The sequence below is a fragment of the Copadichromis virginalis genome, linkage group LG3 (assembly GCF_057382275.1).
Source record: "Copadichromis virginalis isolate Kocher_CV1m ecotype Utaka linkage group LG3, C_Virginalis_male_GT1.1, whole genome shotgun sequence".
NCBI lineage: Eukaryota > Metazoa > Chordata > Actinopteri > Cichliformes > Cichlidae > Copadichromis > Copadichromis virginalis.
In genome coordinates, this window is record NC_140620.1 from 30,394,255 (window position 1) to 30,415,356 (window position 21,102).

The window sequence follows — 21,102 nt, forward strand, 5'->3', positions numbered from 1 at the left end:
TGATATATGTAAATAAATAAGAGGCACATTGGAGTCAGAGGAAGTTGTTAAAAGTATTACTTAGTTTTGCATCCCCCCCCCACCCAAAAACAAAACAACTCCATCCACCAGGATAACATTGAAACAAAGATACAGGAGTTGCTCATCTGTACAATGTAGTGCAACATGTTTCACAGTCAGCAGGTACTTACATTAATCAGCCATGAGGGGGAAGAGACAGCTTTGACAATTCTGTACAGTCTAAAATAATCAACATCCACTGGATATATTTGCACTTCCACGGAGAAACGGACACTCTAACAGGTTCTACTAGAATGTCAGAGAAAGTAGTTTGATTCAAATAAAACAGATAAATAAATAAAATAACCTGCGTGTGGATCAAGTGTTTTAAACCTGTGATTCAAAGACAACTTTGAAGAATATGAACAGTACACACATATCAAAGCTCTGTCACTAAATTCAAACATGCCATCCTTTCATCAAACAAAAACTTTGATTTTCTCTGACATGAATCATTACAAAATAAAGCTGGTGTTAAAACAAATACAGAAAAAAAATAAATCACATCAAATGCCCCAAACACCCTGTCTAAGATCTGATAAGAATGCTGATGTGCTACTACACAACATGACAAAAAAATAAAAGGAAACATATGCTATTTAATCTCAGGTTAATGCCCCTCCATAATCATTTCCTCATGTGAAGCCTTTATTAGCTACAACTTAACTTCCCTCTTCATATCAGTCTCCACTGGTTTGCTTGTTCCATAATTTCATTTGTATGCATTAAAAGCACTTTTTACATACAATTTTAACTCACACCATAATTTGTCCCTCAGCAAACACATTTAAAAGTTTAAATTTAATGATTAATCCACATGGTTCCTTTGGATGCCATCTGCCTTTATATTGTAATTAAGGTCCTTTAAGTACTTCTCATAGTTTGGTCGTGGATTTGTTATTAAACATTGAAACATTATAAAAAACTGTTTGCTTTGAGACTTTCATTCATTGTGCATAATTCATCTTTAATTTGTTTAGGCCTCTGTCACATAGGCCTACAGACCAGTCTGTCACCCCCCCGGCAACCTCCTGTCCTGGAGGTGCTGGGTGAAATCAGTCGCAAACAGGCTGCTGGACCAAAAATCTCCTAGTGGCTACTAACAGATCACTGCAGTTTCCTCTAGTATACCCGGGAGAGATTGACTTCCGCAAAATCTCATAAACTACTTGACAAGCATTCGTGAACCATGCGAACGTATGACACCCCAAAAACAGAGACCTTTCCCCTTCAAAGTAAAAGCTTAGCACTGAAACAAATATGTTTCAAAACCCACAACTTCTATTTTGACAGTGCAAGGCCTCTTTCTGGAGTGTGTTGCACTTTTGCAAGTTCCACTAACACTAGTGGAGTAGATAACACAGCATAAATTTCACTAAGCAACCTCCAGCAACCACTTGCCAACTCCTTTTGGGCCAGTCATTGCCAGGTGGCTGCCAACTGGTGTGCCATCCTGTGTGACTGGGGCCTTAAACAGAATAATTTGCTGTTGATCGATGCCAGTCTCCTGTCAGTGCTTCAAATAAAGAAAAAAAAATAGCTTGGCTAGCTCTAGCTTAGCATAAAGAGAGGAAACACACGCAAACAGCTAGCTCGGCTATATGCAAGGCTACCAAAAAAATGATAGTAAACAAATAATCCTACACTTAATACCCTGCACAACATCAACTTTTAATTTAATCTTTTTCAGCATTTCATTTACATTTACACAAAGCTATGCTACGGTAAAGTAAGATATGCTCATTGTAAATTCTTGAAATTCTTATTTATCACACAGACATGAGCAATATCAGTCTTCTTGCCCAATTTTCAAAGTGCACAGTCTCACTTAAAATATCACACTAGTCCTTTAATAAGAGAAGCGTCTACTGGTTCTGCTCCATTTTGGATCAATTTAAAAGCAAATTTGGGAACGTAGGCTCCTCTGGTTGCTGGCAAAAAAAGTTAACTACTAAATTATTCTGCCTGATCTACCCAGTCTGATTACTACTATTCTTATAATTAAAACACCCCCTTCAGTCCACATTGTATTTTAGGTTTTTTTTCTCTTGCATAGAGGATCTTTTTGGCTACCATCCACAAGCGTTTTAGGCAAATAGAATATTCTCTTTAACCAGATCGGTTATTTGGGGTTTCATTTACTTGAGACATTTTAGTCAGGAATAACAAAGTGAATACATTTTTGATTTCCATAATCATGCTTATGGTCTTGGCAAACAATGAAGGACCTCTTCAGTGGAAAACATGGTAATCTGCGCAAAAGTTCAGCCTCATGTTTGAATTAATGCCTAGATGTTCTAGAAGTCTTTTTTTTTTAACAGAGATCGTCATTGCTGTTGGCAGAGCAGTACAGGATTGGCAAAAGAAGGAACCTTTAAAACTTTACATTACTTTTATTTTTAAACTCCAAGATAAAGTATTGCCCTTGGTGGAGTACTGCACTCTAGGAGTGTCCTTATCTACTGTTGCTTAAAATGTACGGATCTCTCAAAAATCACAGTCACAATCACATGCAGCTCTGCAATTTAACTGAATTATGTGAATTTTGCCTCTGTGTATGTTTATATTTTCTAACCCAATTTTGTAGGAACTTGATGTTTTTAACATGTTAAAAAACCTTTTCTTCTTTAACCTTCCTTCTTTATATCTACTGTTCCCCCATCTTTTCTTCCCTCGTTGATGTCAGGACTTACTGTTTTCCTCACTTGAGATCTAACGCTTTACTTTCTTATTTTAAATGTCTCCTCCTCATACACCAGCCTCCTCACCTTCCTCACCCTCTTTCTCCCTCTATGTGACATTGGATAAGGGTTCGCTAATTTTTAGACACTTCCAGTAGATTGTTCTGGCCATGGTGAACAAAGTGAGCAGGAGCAGGAGCACCCATGACACGTAGATCCCTTTTGAGCTCTTGGCGGGCTTCCAGGTACCGACCTGAACACAGAAGCAAACAGAAGACGTTTTTAAAAATTTTTCAATGATTTTGGTCATATAAAATTCTCAATTTATGTTTTATTTTGAAAGTGGCAACTTGTGATTCCAGTTAGCAATTGCACCTCACAAATAATTATTTACTGTAGTGAACATTCAATGAAGCCACAAAATCAGCAAAATAAAATACATATTAACCACACGCCACCACGACTATATATGTGGATTCAATCTAATCTACACCATGTTTAAATTGTCAGCTTTTCGAAGGGAATACTTAATGAAAGCTCATGCTGAGTAAAGGACACATGAAGGGATAACATGCAACATCACTGCTGCTTTGCAACTTTGGGTATAAATTGAACACAATTATGAACAATTACAATGATATTATTGCTTATTGTGCTAGTGCTGCGCCTCTTTTCTCTTTTGTGACCTTTTGTATGATGTTTCGCTTTGTGTGACTTGAAAAATGTCATCCAAATTACCTAAAAATTGTTGAGAATTAAGGCTTTTCTGAAGCCATCTGAGCAGTGTGTGATCTACTTTAAGTTATTTCTCTTTGAAATGAATAACAATCATGTTTCTTTCTTAATGTAACTGCTGGTGGTGTAAATAAAGACAGAGTAAACAGTTTTTTTGTTGTCACTTATATAAAGGTGAACAAAAAGCATCTGTAAATCTGCCTTTTGTGCAAAAGTAGAGTTTACAATTAGGTTATATAAAATATTAAAGTACAGCAATAACAGTTAATTTATTAATTATTAACAGTAATAGTTACAATGAATAAAAGGTGATAACCAAAATTAAATGGTGAGAGGCAAATATCTAATCAGCCAATCACATGGCAGCAGAGCACTGCATTTAGGCATGTAGACATAGTTACGATAATCTGCTGAAATTTAAACTGAGAACCAGAATGAGGAAGAAAGGTGACGACAGTGACTTTGAATGTGTCATGGTTGTTGAAGAACTGCTGGTCTACTGGGATTTTCCCACATGGCCATCTCTGGTTTACAGAGAATGATGTGAAAAAGAGGAAATATCCAGTTTGCTTAAGGTCTGTGGAAGAAAACGCTTCTTTGTCAGAGGTCAGAGAATGGCCAGACTGTTTTGAGTAGTCAGGAAGGGAACAGAAACCCAGATAATCACTCGTTAAGTATATAGATGAGCACCTCTGAGCACACAACATGTTGAACCTTGAAGCAGATAGAAGTGTTTTTAACTGATAGCTTGTTAAATCTATGTTATGAAGAGTTAAGGCCGCTTTGAAGGCTAAAGAGTATTACATAATAAGTTTATGTTTACATAATAAAATGGCTATTGAGTTTATTTTCGCCTAAAATTTCCAGCAGTAGGACGTCTGCTGGTTAAACGATTTGGCTTTTGGCATCCTAATCATCATCTTTAAAAAAAGGATACAATTTGATCGACCAACAGTTTAAAAGTTAACATCACTCCAACATCTTCGCCCACAAATACACACCAAAAGTCCTGCTGTGGAGACGGCGAGGATTAAAAACAGCAGGAAGCATAGCAGGCTCCTCCTTCTGGGGTACCGCCAACCAATAGAAGAGCTGGAAATCAAACCGAGAGACAGTCAAAAAATAATAATTCAAATTATAAATGCAAAACACTTATTTACCTTCCTCACACACAGAAAGTGAACATCTGACATACTCACACTTTTCGGCAGTGGGGACATCGAGCTAAAGTGCGGGCTGAAAACTCTGTCCACTAAGAGAGAGGAAATGAAAAGGTCAGTGTGTGCATATATTACAGTTCTCTATCAGGGGGTAAAGCAGAAGAGTACATTGGCAAATAATTCTGTAGATGTCAGTAAATAAATGCATAAAGAAGTAAAACTGGCACTGTCAGCTGTAATATAAGCCATGTGAGTGTGTGACTTTTACCAGGAATGTGTTGGAGCAGTGTCCACAGATGACTCTGATGCCAACAGGCTGACGCCGCGGTTCAGGACTGTCCCCTCCAATGTGGACTGGACCTAGGTTGATGATGCGTTTACTGCCGGGGAACAGAAAACACTGATTTAACATAAACCCATGTGAACAGCCTTTACTGCTTATTTCAAAGTTTGTCCAAAAAGCACCTTTTTAGCTTTTTAAAAAAGGGTGTGAACCTAAAGTTGAAAAATTTAAAGCCAGCTCTGTGTACTATGAAGGTGTGTGACTTGGAAAAACTGTAACTGGAAGTGATTATAGTAAATAAACAAATGAGGAAATATACTAAAGTTACTGTACAAAAAGTCCCCAGCTGATTAAGAGTGTCAGGCGGGAATTTCACTTGGACTTAATCTGGAATGACCAATAAAATTTTTTTTAAAAAAACATAAAATCTCGGTGAGACACCCTAGAAAAGGAATGTAAAGTTCATTTCACATTATAGGTGACATAAAGCCCTCTGTATGTGATCTTAAGAGGGCTGGACTGAGGAAACTTGCATTTTATCCAGTGCAAAGAGGTGTAGCTACACATTTAATCACTTTTTCACCAGTACCTCTCAGGTTTTCGCAGGATAAAGAGATGTTTCTGTAGCAAAGAACAACTCTTTCAGCTTGAACTGTAATAAATAAATGTTTAGGGTTTTTTTGTTTTCTAATTGTTCGGTAGTTCATTACTCAGACTGACCTATATTTTATTTACCTATATATATTTAGTTTTTGTTAATTCACAATAGTACCAGTTTTTAACTGCAGACCCACTGTCCAAATCAAAAATTTCATTATAGACAGAAATAGTGGGGAACAAACACAAAACCAAAAACCAAACAGGAACTTTTTTGTTATTTAAGCGATATTAATGAATAGTATGTATGGCCATGGGGGAGGTCTTTATGAGTAGGAAAAGCTGTAAAACTGTAAAACCCCAAATTTTATGTCCTCCTTCACTTTCTCCAGCAGAATTCTGGCCCCCCAGACCTTATGTTTGACATCCCTGGATCATGATTTGTTAGTTGGTTTAAAAATGAGACACCAAGAGCCAATTTTAAACTAAAACACTGAAAATCAAAATATGAAGAAGAGGTCCACCTTCATGACTTTCGGCTCAACACACCTAACTAACTCATTAATCTCTGTTTGTTCTCTCAGAGCTGACACCAAAAGCCTTTAGAGCAGCTTACACTGAAAAAGTACTGGATACAGACTTAATCAGCAGTAATGGAAGATGACAGCAGCAGGAAATATTCCAGTCTGACCGATGTCAGGTCGTCATTCTGCTAAACCTTAGTGGATGAAGACGCGAGACGAGGAAGACCAGGAGGCTCGTTCAGCCGTGAGCCTGAGATTTCTGAACATTATGTTGCCGTCAGGGCAAAAATCAAGACTTCAAGATGGAAAGATTTACGGTTTACCTATGTGGAGTAAACTTGCTTCTCTTTTCGGAGTAGTTTCATACTTCAAGCCTGCTTATAGAACAAAATGACCACGTCTGCATCAGAGGTTAGTGAGGTTGATTTCTGTATAAACAGCTTATTAGAGCTACCTTTGGAAAAACCCAGACGCTATTATAATAGTCATCAAACCACATCTTTTACCAATTTTTATACTGAAGGGTCAAAACACGCCATTAAGTGTACTGGGGAGGTCATGTCCTGGTTTTTGTATGTGCTGTGAGTGTTACAGAAACAAATAAAATGCTGGGAATACTGAAGCTATAATTATCGTTCCTTATATTGAGATGATAAGTGTTATAAACTCACTGATTGATTTAAAAACTGCGGCTAAAAAGTAGCTGGAAATGCACAGGAGAACTCAATGGTATTGAAAAGACCAATAATAACAGCTTTGGGCTGCACCTCATTTACAGGTAGGTGCACACCGGCTTACATCATAGGGCTTCAGAGAGGTTTTTGGTTATAATGTAGCCCAGCATAGATATCCACTTGAAGCATAAATCGCCAGTAATGCCAGGCTGTTTCCAGAACTGTTTTATAAAATCTGGTCTGTTCTATTCTTTTTTAAACATATTTAATTTTGTTTCAGGCTTTAATATAAAAACGTTTGTTAATAAAAGTGTCATATAACTAGAGTTTATAATTTTTGCTTTTATTATTATAACTTTTCAAAAGCTGAAATTTTGCAAAAAGGGGGTACCTTCAACAGTCTCTTAACACCACGTAATGGTTGCTTTTGTTGAACGGCTGGAAAAGGTGGTGTGATTACGTGTTAAAGCTGAGATGGATTAAAAACAGCCTCTGTTTCTTTTCCTGACTCACCAGTACGGTCTTGGACAGGCGATCTTCTGCGACGTCACTTTGCAGATCAGCAGACAGTTGCAAGGACAGCGGACATACTTCTTTCCAACAGGAGCATTCTTAATGGGCTGAAACCAGAGAGGTGAAGACACAGATAGAAGAATAAGAAACTTCAAACATTTGCTGTTGGCTTTTCCAAATGTGAGGTTCTTAAATTGTTTTACTTTTGATTTCATCAGACAAAAGGAGAAGTGAACGACAATCCAACACGCCGATATTTTGTGGTTTACCAATGCAACTTTCCAACAAATACTGACGCAAGTACAGATTTCTATTATGTTAAAAAGCTATTAACTATTTTTTGGTATACAAAGTCTGGTTTCAATTACTCTTGTCAAATGTTTTTCTGGATTAATAGATCATTTTCTTCATTTTTCAAGCAGATAACAGTCTGTCTTTTTTTTTTTTTTTTGAATGAAAAGAGTCAGGCACATCTAAAAGTGTGCCACAAGTCAGAGTTTTAAGTCACAGAATATAAAAATTGGGAATGACTTGATCTTACAGGGTCACCATTTGCAAGACAACAACTAAATTCCTTTTGAGATTATTTCCCATCATGCTCCAGGTGGAAATTTACAAGAAGCAAAAACTGCCCTAAGCATCAAGACCAGAAACAAAGTGATGTAAGCAGTAAGCAAAGTAAAAGTTGGGCCTTACTGCTGAAATTTTACTTTGAATGTCAATGTCATCAGTTTCACTACCACTTAGCAAGTACTTATCTGCAGACAAGTTGGTGACATCAATGCAAATTAAGAGACACTATGGCAGTCTCCTAGTGACTAAGGCAATTACAAAGAAGCAAATTACAACCCATAGTCAGTTTATAGATGGGCCTCCAATAATGATGGAACAATTAACAGCCAGTCTTATTTAACATAAAAAAAAAGCTTCAAACTGTTCAGTTACTTAATATCAATAAGTCATTTTACACATATAAAACGATAAAGATGCTTAAAAACGAACAGGTAAAGTTGTTTTATCTGTGCAGCTTTTCTCCATTCACTTCCATCAAGTCCTTACTAATTCTAACTAATTAATTATAGTTATTATAATTACCAGTTATAACTACAATGAGTAAGATCATTTTCCATTTGTTGTGTTTGACTCATTAATGTAGACCCACTTTGCTTTATTGAGTTTTAAATACTGTGTAGGTGGTGTTTAGCATTGAATGCTTCGCAATAAAAGCCCCATTAAGAAAGGGTTTACCGTTTTATTCTACTGCAATGCCAGATGACTTTTATTTTGAAATGTGTACAGAAGCACTGAGTTCTTGTAGCACCAGCAAAATACAGCAACTTAACAAGGCAGCAACATAGGATCTCAAATAAGGCTACAATAAAAATAAGAGTCCCTGCAGAGGAAAATGGACTTCTGTGTTAAATATACTTAACATTTATTATAATCTAAGCTTGTAGGAAATAAATGTTGTTTGTTTCTGTAGTTGAGGTACATCAAGACTATATAGTTCTCTGTATCTGCCTCTTACCGTAGCTTCATTGCAGATGTTGCACTTCACCACATGCTGGTGCGTCTTGCCCTCCACAGATATGGAGGTCTGACAAACCCGGCAGCTGATGACCGGAGCACTGCTGCTGTCTGGGCTGCCTTGTGGGGAGTACGGGGGTGGAGGCTCGCCTGGTGCCACTGAGCTGGGGAACGGAGCAAAACCTGATGAAGACGAAGAAGAGGTTTTATTAATACTGTATTTATTAACACTAATAAAACAACTTCTTTTGTTTATCATAAAAAATACAGAAAATATATAGCCTGAAGTACTGCTTCACCTACACATTACATCTACAGCTGCTCAGCCATGAGAACACATGCCATGAAGCTCCCAGCGCATAGTTTCTGTGCTGATATTAATGCACTGATGAGATTTGGAGCACTGCAGTTCATGAGTCAGCAGAGCCTTCTATGCACCTTAGCACTTGGTGACCCCGCCCTGTTTCTTTACATCGGTCTGACATTTTGAGGCTGAGCTGCCGTGGCTCCTAAACTCTTCCACTTTGGTATTATACTGCTAAGCCCTAATGAAAGCAAGAAATGTAATGAATTTGTTGCAGTAGTAGAGTCCTACTCTGTGAGCTCTTTAAAAGGACCCATTCCCAAACCAAATATTTGTAAAGGCAGACTGCTTGGTTCGGCGCTTTTAGAAACATGTGAGACAAAAACACTAGAATTCAAAGATTAAAATCTGTGGTCTGGTACTTTTGTCTATGTGGTGTATATATAAAATCTTTAACTATAACTTGATGAGACTGATCAGGAAACTAGTGGCTTAATAGATCAGTGTAACTGCTTCTCCCTTTTGTGTGGGGTATTTCTAAGAGCCATCTATTTTCTGATGGTAAATTTCTGCATTTTCACTCTTCAAATCTGTTGTATAATGGTACAGCACTGCAATTCAGTAAACACCGTTATCATTAACAAGTATTGGCTCACAATATCACCACTTTTGTGCTTGGTCAAGACAAACAGTAGGTGCACAAACAGAATTTAGATGTGTATCTGTTTGTTTATACTGACTCATGTGTGGGTCAGCAAATTCTATGTTTAATTATATTGATTAACATAATGTTATCTATGTGTGACACCGTTAAGGGTCAAAACTCCGTGAGTGTAATACAGGAAGCACAGAAAGCAAGTGACTGTCACAGTTACAAGGAAGCAACCAGAGAAGTGAGAGAGAGAAATTGGAGTCACAGCAGAGATAAGAGCAATGAAAAAAGACAAACAAGCCAGACATGTGATGTCTGACATGATCACACAGAAAAGTAGAACAATTGTTTTAGCTTACAAGTTAAAAAAACAAAACAAAACCAAAAAACGTTTCATTTAAATCCCAGAAACTGAGATACTATTTCTGCAAGTTATTATATGGAGTTGCTTCTCGGCAATTAATCATAGTTATACTTCAATGACGATTTTTTTTCCTTCCGGTGACTATTAAAATCAACTAATTTCACATAAAAAAAATAAATTGCATTCTGCTTTGCAGTAGTTCTCTGGTTTTTGTCCTTCAGCACAATCATTTTCCTTAACTTCAAACCATAAAATTTCCTTGCCTTACAGGTTGTGACAGGCTTAGCTAAAGTATTTATACTAATTTCATTTAGTCACCTGACATATAAAGTTCACGATCGTGGCTCAAGAGTTGGGAGTTCGCCTTGTAATCGGAAGTCTTGGTCGTTGTGTCCTTGGGCAAGACACTTCACCCGTTGCCTACTGGTGGTGGTCAGAGGGCCCGGTGGCGCCAGTGTCCGGCAGCCTCGCCTCTGTCAGTGCGCCCCAGGGTGGCTGTGGCTACAATGTAGCTGCCATCACCAGTGTGTGAACGTGTGTGTGAATGGGTGGAGGACAGGTTGTGTAAACCGCTTTAGGGTCCTTAGGGACTAAAAAAATGCTATACAAATACAGGCCATTTACCATTCACGGAAATCTACTTGATTGAAATAAAAAGGTTTAATAATGTATGTTTAATACTGTATAATGTAAATAAAATGTATATATATATTTGCATTTATTTGTATATTTTGTAAACATTTATTTACAAAATACACACTGGAGTAATTTTGCAAAATAATTTTGATTTCTACATTATTTTGCAGTAATAAGAGTCCTTATTTGTTTTGAATCAGTTCCCTTTTACAAGCAGTGGATATGACATTTAGGAGTTTTATTATGTAAAAAAAACAAAAAAAACAGATGTAGTTATGAAAAACAAATTAGGCCAAAGATACTTTGACACGGAGACTACAGGAGGTGGAGATTAAACCTGACAGATGACCTGCTCTACCTCCTGAACCACAGCCGCCCCTAAAGCTTGCAGTTTCCAAGAAATCTCCCATCTGCGTACTAACCAGGCCCCGACCCTGCTTAGCTTCCAAGTTCAGACGAGATCGGGCATGCACAGAACAGTCATCTTGTTCCTTGTTTATCATTTTACTGCTCAATAAGAATTCAGTAAATCTAAATTCTTGTTTATTTGTCACATTTTATTTTCTAAAGTTAGCAAAGCAAGGCAGCAAGGCAAGCCTGATCTTGTCATACACATAAAAAAAATAATATCCAGTTTCTTCACTCACATTGTGGATTACAACTTATTGGCATTTTGCTGGTAACGGATTAGTACTCCGTATTGGTATCGATACTGTATAGGAAATGAAAAGAAATGGTTGATTGTTATTGGTTTTCAGATTATCTCACACCAGAAATGGGAGCGTCGCCCAATCTGAAAAAAAGGTAATGTTTATACACCATTAGTTTTGAGGTATTTACAGGTGGGAAATAGTATCAGTCCATCCACCTGATACCAGACATCATGTGGTTTCTCTCCATTTCAGTCACTAAATTACTTTTGCATGTGCCTGAGAATACACAGCAATGCCAAAATACTGGTTCTACCAGGTTTCAGAGGTAGAGTGGTGCGAAGGAAGAAAAAAACCCAACATGCTCCCACATTTGTCATTCAGCAGACTGAAGATGCTGAAGCAAAACATGTTTAAAACATGTATAAAAATCCCTGTGGCAAAGCACAGACTGAAAACACATGAGCACGACACAGTCATTAATCGGAAGCAGGCTGTGGTGATCACTAGACCGACTTGCAGGTTTTTTCCCCTAACTGAGAAACAATTGTTTCATGACGCAATGCCAGATAAATCAGTGAAACTGCTGAAGCGGAACAACTCAAAGGTTTGGGAAATTTGTGTGATTTTTAATATTTTCCTGGTACAAGAAAAAAAGTACATAACCCACAACAATAGTGAAATAATGACACAACAAAAATGGTCTGGTCACATTGTTATTTGTAATCTCTAGTATTGGTCGAGAATTTTACAATTAAGATATCCCTAAAAGTCCAAAACGAAGTTTTTAAATTACTTTACTTTATGCCTGTTTCATCAGAACTCAATGTTCAATACCATGCACTAAAGAAAAGCAGCAAATCCTTACATGAGAACAATCAGAACCTGCTGATTTTTGCTGTTCAGGCTTGATAAATGACTAACCACAGAGCGTTGTTACAGTGATCTGACAGCCGGGAGCTCTGACCCCTTATCATAATGCAAATCACCAAATCAAACTCACCCACATGAAAAGCCTTTCTAACACCCGGTTTTTCATGCCTAACATCTGTTATAGACCGCTGACAGCTCAAAGGTGCTCATTAGCTTTGGTAAATCACCCTAAAATCGGTTTTCAATTAATTTTTGTGTGGGTTGAATCCCCTGTAGTTGTGTGATAATGTCTCTATTTACGGCTAACGTTAGCCTGAAAGCTAACACTTGTTTACAACACGACACCTTTAAAGGTAAAAACAAACTACAATACCACGCTGTTGAAGCCTATTAATGACTGCTCGTATTCTGAATGGTGATGTGAAAAGGACACAGAGGTTACTCTGAGGTTTCGGTAGATATCCGTGCGAGCTTGTACCGGGAGAGAAGCCGTTGGTCCCGTCGTGCTGATCGGGCAGCAGCGGTGACCGTTCCCCGTCTGCCATCGCTCCCTCCGGACCCAAGCCTTTCTTCCAACAACGCCCCGCGGGAAGTGTATCTGCGGCGTCTGGGAGACTCCTCGGACCTCCGGTAAAGATTTGTTTGGAGGAGTCGGTGTGAGGCTTTCAACTCCTGACCCTGCTAGAGGTTTGGGTTACTGACAGCCACATGACGCGGCGAAAACATTCACTAAACGCGGAAACGATACAACAAAAACATCTGTCACATGATTCAAGGAGTCAGGAAGTGACGGACAACGGGCTAGACCAATGAACGAGCCGTGTTTGAATGGGCGGGTCCTTCTGCTTTTGTTGACTAACAACAATTATAAACTGTAAGGCGATGATTGCATTACAATTACTGCTGGTATATGTGCACATAATAGAATAGGTTAGACTTTGTCATTATAAAAATGCAATGACATTTAGTCTGGCATCTCTCCTCTACCCTATCAGAAAACAACAAATAATAATAATAATAATAATAATAATAATAATAAACAGCTAAGTTTGTGTCTCTTCTCACAGTTCAAAGACATGTATGGCAGGTTGATTAAAGCTAACTCTCTATGACTACGGTTAGCATGGCAGCCTGTCCAGGGTGTATGCCACCTTTTAGAGCTGGCAGGTTCCAGCCCATAGTGGAAGAGGGACGGTTGGATTTATGAGATTATTTATTGTCAAAGGAGCTTGCAAAGAAAAGCGTCTGCACTTCTTTAAGTTGCTTGAAGACGTTTCACCTCTCATCCGAGAAGCTTCTTCAGTTCTAAGGTCAAATGGTGGAGAGTCCCAGATATAAACCTAGTGGGAGTAACCCCCCACAGAGGGACAAAAGGACCCCCTGATGATCCTCTAATCCCCTGAGCCAAGGTGTGAAACTGTGCGTGGGTCCCAATCAGCCAGCGTTTCGGGTGAGTTCATTGTGAAACCTGGCCCCACCTTATCATGCGAATTCCTGAGGTCAGATGGCCCAGGATGTGAGTGGGCGTTAAGGCGTCTGGGAAGGGATCTCAAAACTGGATTATAGATGGCAGAGAGTTGGTGTCGTAAACCCCCGCCTCTGTTCAAAGATGGTCGCTCACAGTGGACATAGATGGCTTTTTTCACTCCTCTTTCAAACCATCTGTCCTCTCTGTCCAAAATGTGAACATTGGCATCCTCGAAGCACTCAAAACGTGCGGCTATCCTAAATGGGCGTTCTTAAAGTCAGCAAAGAGGCACAGAAAAGAAGACCAGACACCAGCGAGGGAGGATAAGAAGGACAGACGCAACAACATTGTCATCCCCTATGTAGCCGGTGTATCAGAGAAACTCAGGAGAGTTTTCTCCAAGCATGACATCCCAGTGTATTTCAGACCCAGCAACACGCTCAGACAGAAACTGGTTCACCCGAAAGACAAAACTCCAAGACACAAACTTAACAATGTGGTGTATGCTGTACAGTGCAGCGAGGAATGCTCAGACCTCTACATTGGAGAGACCAAACAGCCACTTCACAAGCACATGGCACAACACAGAAGAGCCACCTCCACAGGACAAGACTCAGCAGTCCATCTGCATCTTAAGGATAAAGGACACTCTTTCGAGGATGCCAATGTTCACATTTTGGACAGAGAGGACAGATGGTTTGAAAGAGGAGTGAAAGAAGCCATCTATGTCCACTGTGAGCGACCATCTTTGAACAGAGGCGGGGGTTTACGACACCAACTCTCTGCCATCTATAATCCAGTTTTGAGATCCCTCCCCAGACGCCTTAACGCCCACTCACATCCTGGGCCATCTGACCTCAGGAATTCGCATGATAAGGTGGGGCCAGGTTTCACAATGAACACACCCGAAACTCTGGCTGATTTGGACCCACGCCCAGTTTCATACCTTGGCTCAGGCGACTAGAGGATCATCAGGGGGTCCTTTTGTCCCTCTGTGGGGGGATACTCCCACTAGGTTTATATCTGGGACTCTCCACCATTTGACCTTAGAACTGAAGAAGCTTCTCGGATGAGAGGTGAAATGTCTTCAAGCAACTTAAAGAAGTCCAGACGCTTTTCTTTGCAAGGTCCTTTGACTACGATGACCTGGATGACTGAGAACCTTCACAGAGATTATTTATTGCATCTTCTGTAATGTGTGCAGTTCTAAAACAGTCAAATACAAGAGTCATGTGGTAAAAGCAATTAATATGTGAGCTTCTCCTTGTACAGCAGGAGCTTTAGACGCAGGGCAAGTTAGATGGTAAATGGGTCGACTGGTGCATACATAGCACCTTTTTTCTATACCCAAGCACCTCATCTAACACTCTCCACCTCAGGCTTCAGTATCTTGCCAAACTGGAGTAAGTGGGGAACCGGTCTACCAACCATACAGGTAGGCAACTCAATTTATCTACTGAGCCGCAGTCACCTCTGTGATCCAAGGGTCACCAGACTGAGCTAAGAGGCAGAAATCATAAATTTGGTCTTTATAAAAGAGTAAATAAAAAAGTGGATGTATACTCAAGAGATTACATCAGAGACTAGATTTTTTCTAGTAACTGATTGGGATGAAACAAGAGCTAAAAAGAAGACGTGAAGTGAAAATAAAATGGTTGCATTTGATTGTGTGTTTAATGATATTAAATTCAGATGTAATACAGTATTAATACAATTAAAAGTTAAGATAAATATTTATGGCTACACAAATCCTATATACTATTTTAATAACTACTACAGTATTTAAGAATTCATTCATGTATACAATATCTTTGTGAAAAACATTTAACAATATAAGGAGCAGAATCGAATAAATGACAGAAATGTCTAAAGCTGAAAAAACAGGAAGTGTTTTATTTTCCCCAAGGTTACACAGGAAATGTGTACAGATATTTCTGTAGTGACTTGCAGGGAGAAAATGTTGCATTTAAACATCACTGATGTGCATAAAGATTTACAGGGTTACCATAACATAGTTAACAGCTTTTACATACAGCAAACCAATCATAAAAAAAAAATATATATATAGTTATACTCTCTCTCACTGAAAGAGGAAAAAAGTATATTAGCTTTGCATAAATCTACACAACATGCTTCTCTCTAACAGCAGCAAAGTACATGAAGCTGAAAACTGACATCCTTTCTGTTTCACATGACTTAAACAAGTGGAGCACACAACTGTAAACGTGCATCCGGTTAGCTAAAGAGTGAAATGTGGGTAATCCTATCTCCCTCTTAAAAATAACCAACATTTAGTAAACAAACGTCATGTTTTTGTTAGAATTACCTGAAACAAGCAGACTTCCTACCAACTTCTATACAACTAAAACCCTTCTGCAACCAGAGGAAAGAAAGCTCTTAGTTTTTTTTCTTATAAGAATATGTTCATGAGTGCTAATTACTCACATGAAAGTTTACATTTTAAACGTGTCCACGAACTTGAGTCACTCGCCACCAAATCTCAACGACACGTGGTTTTGTTTGCACCTCTCATAAAAAAGGGAAAGAACACAAAAAAATCTAGTTATATTCATCCTTAACAGAGCCTTGAGAATTTCTGAGCGACATTCTCGAAGGCCTCCGTCGAAGATTCTGTTGATGTTTCTGGAAATAAAAGAAAGGGGAAAAAGGTGAGACCACTTGTATGTTTTTGTGCAGTCACTCGATTACAAAGCCTCAATAAGAAAGACCTTTAATCACTCATCTGCCTGCTTTCCTTAGTGTTCGGGCTCCCACTCTTTCCTTTACATCACTTCCTCTCTCTCACGCAGTAACTCAATGCTAACATCCTGGCTTCTGTCCAATCGCGTCCTTGACCACCTTCTATGAGCCAATCAGCCGCCCCTCTGCCTACTTTAAGTATCTAAATAAATCACATTCAGTTCCTTCAGATGATCTTTCCTTATTGAATTGAGTTTGTGGGTACCTTCAGGTTCTCCTGGTGTTTCTGGCTTCTGCAGTGGAGGTCCTTAGCATTTTGCTCATCCAGGTAGAAAATGGAGCAGAGGTTACAGAAAAGCCCCATTTTTTGGACAACATGCTCATCACCTAAGAAGACCAGAAGCATACAAAATAACTTAAGAGAGAAAAGAAAGACTTGAAATTGACGTCATTATTTTATGTTTCGTTCTCACCAAGGGACGCGTCAGCATCCAAGTTGTCTGTGATGCGAGGAGACTGAGAACAAGATCGCTTTGCTTTGGGTTCAATAAGTGGTCTCCTTCGTTTACGGACAGCTAAAGAAAAGGAAAACAACTAATAAATGATAAATGATGACTGAAAATTAAACTGTACCTACTCCAATAACAAGTTTATATTTTTACTTCTCTAGTTACAGCTGCTCGAATGTCTTGAATTGTCGATCAATCAAAGTTTTATTCGTCACATGCAGGTTGCCCTGCAGTGAAATAGGACCCCCCCCCCCCGACCTTACACATATAGCATAAACATTACATGGGGATACAGGTCGGAGATTGGTAGAATCAGAGAAAAAAAAACATTGAAATGTACACTACAGTGGGGAAAGTACAAGAGGAAAAAAAGAGACCCCTACTCATGCTGTGCTTCCATGGTAGGACAGCATGAGAACAGGAAACAAAAAAACTCCTCTGCACAAAGAGCACATAAATGTCCACAGCACAACATTATGAAGACATGACAAGCTACAGGGGTGGGTGGGGGGTGAGGAGTAATCCGAAGCGAACACAGCAGCCGCCCTGCACAGCGCTACCATTCCAGCGCGGCACAGAGAACCGCCGTGTTCCCTCGCAGGAAACAAGCATCGAAGGCGTTGGAAAGGGAGGGGGATGAGTGAGTGCCTATCAGTGTAAGTGTATGTGTGTGCGTGTCCATAGTTCAGCTGAGAGTGTCCTTCGGCCTATCAGGCTAAGTAAACAGTCCTCCAGCCAATCCAGGTGTCCTTGCATGGGATGGGAAGAATAGCCGTAACACAGTCGTTATCAGGGAGTTGTTTTGGTGGGCTCCAGCCTCGGGCCTGAGCAGCTGGCGCCGTGGTGTCCAAATGTTGAATATTGTTGATTTCTCCTTTATGCGAGCAGCTCCGAATTTAGCACTCTGACACTGGTCTCTCGATCTCCCGTTGGAGAGCCGCGAGCCTCCCCATGATGGTATCAAACTTCTGTTCCGTGGTGTTGTCATTCTTTTGATTCTGAGACCCCACAGCTGCAGTGAGCCGTTCTGCGATGTGATCCAACTTTCGCTCAAGGGTGTCAATATGAGCAGGCCCCTCTCTGATGTATCCCATCATACGCTCAGTGGTGTTAGTTTGAGCCTTCACGGCAGCTGTAAGCGTCTCCAAGGTGTTAACCATGCTACGTTCGGTGTGAGAGGTTGCGCCTCGACCCATCGCTTCAATTCCAGCGGTCAGCCTTGGGGGGGTTTGAACAGCTGGTTCCGCTCTCTTATTTCTCCGATAAGTCAGGGCCAAGCCAGCTCCGATCAGCAAGAACCCTGTTATCATGGTTCCGAATAGGTAGATATCTTCAGCGTCCTCGATAGACAGTCCCGCCAGGCACAAGATCCTCCAGGTCTGCCACCCATCCATCGTGTATCCGGCAGGGAAAGTCCCTCCAGGGCACTCAGGCTCTCCCTAGCCCAGACTTCTCATTGAGAAGAGGGTGTCAATAGCATTCAGAGACCAGTTGATCAAATCCATAATTCTCTTTTAGGTTTTAGAGAATGACAGTGAGAGACTGTTCGAGGGAAAAGTAATGCACACAAGACAAGACAAGGACATAGAGGCTAAGCAGGGAAGATAAGGGTGAGGAGGAGAGGAGAAAAAGTGCGACCGCCTTCACTGAGAGCCAAGAGAAGAAGAATATGTTGTAATATGTAATATGTATATGTAATATGATTAGTGACTTTTGATGGACAAACTTTAACTTCACAAGTTCCAGATTACAAATTGTGGCTGTCTTCTGACAGAGTGTGTTAGGAAAACCACAATATAGACACTGACTTGGATGCAGTTTTGCTCTATTCTAACAAATTCTAAGTGGAAAACAACCATCATCCACTTTAGTGAATCATATTGAAACATTTTGTTGGTTTAAAATCAGCACATTTTGAGGTAAAACAGCTTCTCGTACCTTTAACGTCACTCCTGCTCGGTCCTTCCTGTGTCTGATTATCAAGACACTCAGGCTGTTGCTGTTGCCCAGCAGAGGCAGCATCAACATCGGGCTGGCTCTCTGGTTTCTCCTCTGTTTTTTGGCTGTCTGGTTTGTCGTCACTTGACAGTACAGATATGTTTTTGTCCAGTGACGAGGACTCGAGTGAAGCGGCAGACAGTGATTCTGTTTCTGCATCTTCTCTCTCGTGTGTTGCGACCCCTTTTTTCCCTCTAACAGATTTTCTCACTGCAGGAAAAGAAAAAGAAATACTTGAGATTTACAATTTAGTCCTCTGACCAGATTGTACAGTTTTGTGCACATTCTTAGTGGCAGCAGTCTTCAGGAACAGTTCTCCAGGCTTCTTGATGAACATTCAAAGCTCTTCTTCAGATCTGGACTGCCTTTAGATCAGGGGTGTCAAACATAAGGCTGAAGGCCCAGAATCTTTTTTTTTTTTTTTTTAAATAAAACTGTGACTTGTATTATGTGTCTGTGGTCTGGGAGAGAGTCCTGTAACTGTCTCCCTGCAAAATACAGTATATAATGACCAATGTTGGGCAATTAATTATACAGTTACTTCTTCAAAAAAGTTACTGAGTTTTGCAAACAACAATGTTTTTTGCAGCTGTTTACCTAAAAATGCAGCCAATGCGGTTTTTTAAACAAACCTTTCAAACAATTTACAGAACAATCAGCTGTTCTGCATCTAATTTAATGCCACACAAATTATTTGTGCCACTCCAAAAAATAATTTCTGTCCACTATGAGATAAAGGAGAACAAGCCTGATACCTGCAGGCCTGGCAACAGGAGATGTATCACTCCTGTAACATCGCATTGTTCTGACACACACAACAAAACTTTTGACTACACTACACACTAACTACACAAGATTTGCGCTAAACGCTGCAAATCTCTCACATCTCAAAACACCGCCGTCACTCCTAAAACTTCCTCCCGTTTCTTAACAACTAAATGCCATGTTTTGATTGGTCGACATGGTACATTTTTCGACCAATGGGAAAGGGTGGGGTGTTTTGGTTTTGTTTTAGCTCACAGGCTTTCGAGCGTTTTCCTTATAAAACGCAGTTTTTACCGTTTCTTCCCGCAGTAAATGTAAACAACGGTAGTATTCAGGAAGAAAACCAAACATTGCAGATTTTTTTTATCATAACTCTGGTTTTACGTGGCCTATCAACACAATTTAAAAACTGTCCACACTTTTTCCGTCAATTGTTCCGTCTCTCCTGCTCACATCTCCAATGTTTGTACACGTTGTCATTAACGTGGCTTCACTCCACATCAGCCACGCCGCTTTGCTAGCTAAAACACCGGTGTCGGCACATATTTAATTTAATTTCAATTCAGGTTAGAATTTTTTTTGTGTGTGCGCAACGCAGATTTTCTCTGCGCAGAGACACGTGCGCAGCTTAGAGGGAACATTGCTTTTAACTGTATTTAAATAGGTTTCACAGAGTCTCCTGCTGATAAAGACTCCCTCACAGTCATTCATACTACACAAAAGTAATTAACTAAGAGATAAATAATTAAATGACAGAAAAGTCTTGTAAAAGCTAAGATATCCACCGTCACTCTGTAGGAGCTTCTGACTCTGAAGTAGACTTCCTGTTTCCCCCACTGTGTTCCTGTCAGTTATTTTCAGGTTTTACTCTTCCCTCTATAACTGACGTATCTAATCATATTTAACTAACACAGTGGGAAGAGGGTCAAGTTGACAGGTGGATAATTTAGATTTTTTTTTTTTAAAGCCTGTCTTCCCTCGTTAGCTCCTCTCATAACCAGTATTATCCGTTCCTCCCTTAAAATTGGAATGGTCCCTTCATGTCAGAAAAAGGCTTCTGTTATTCCAACTCTCAAAAAGCCTGGTGCAGACCCCAAAAACTTTGATAGTCTTCGCCCTATATCAAATCTCCCCTTTATTTCAAAAATTCTTGAAAAAGTTGTCGCCTCCCAGCTTCACTTACATTTCAATGACCATAATCTCTATGAACAATTTCAATCTGGTTTCCACCCCAATCATAGCACAGAAACTGCTTTGTTAAGGTCAACCAATGACCTTCTGATGGCAGCTGATTCTGGTCTACTATCCATCCTCATTCTTCTTGATCTTAGTATGATACCATTTCTCACAATATCCCCCTGAACCGGTTAGCATCCATTGTCATTCGTCATACCCATTTGCTTGGTTTGCCTCATATCTTTCAGACCGC

General features: G+C 39.7%; 2 protein-coding genes across 2 annotated transcripts in view; both read right to left on the bottom strand.

The window, feature by feature from the left end:
- Nucleotides 1-40: 40 nt before the first annotated feature.
- LOC146714039 (type I phosphatidylinositol 4,5-bisphosphate 4-phosphatase-B-like) lies at nt 41-13,007 on the bottom strand. The gene is made up of 7 exons (XM_085450639.1): nt 12,712-13,007; nt 8,756-8,937; nt 7,228-7,334; nt 4,905-5,016; nt 4,676-4,728; nt 4,478-4,568; nt 41-2,994 (listed from the first exon to the last, which is right to left on the bottom strand). The coding sequence occupies exons 1-7, from the start codon at nt 12,776-12,778 to the stop codon at nt 2,851-2,853; spliced, it is 756 nt and encodes a 251-aa protein (XP_085306765.1). The 5' UTR covers nt 12,779-13,007; the 3' UTR covers nt 41-2,850.
- Nucleotides 13,008-15,568: 2,561 nt separating this feature from the next.
- The window catches only part of LOC146714040 (uncharacterized), a 49,088-nt gene continuing 43,554 nt past the window's right edge, over nt 15,569-21,102 (bottom strand). The window contains exons 32-35 of the mRNA XM_085450617.1: nt 18,849-19,118; nt 16,875-16,976; nt 16,667-16,788; nt 15,569-16,344 (exon numbers count right to left, since the gene is read on the bottom strand). Coding sequence (XP_085306743.1) covers nt 16,261-16,344; nt 16,667-16,788; nt 16,875-16,976; nt 18,849-19,118 — 578 coding nt within the window. The 3' untranslated portion in view covers nt 15,569-16,260. The remainder of the gene's footprint in view (nt 16,345-16,666; nt 16,789-16,874; nt 16,977-18,848; nt 19,119-21,102) is intronic.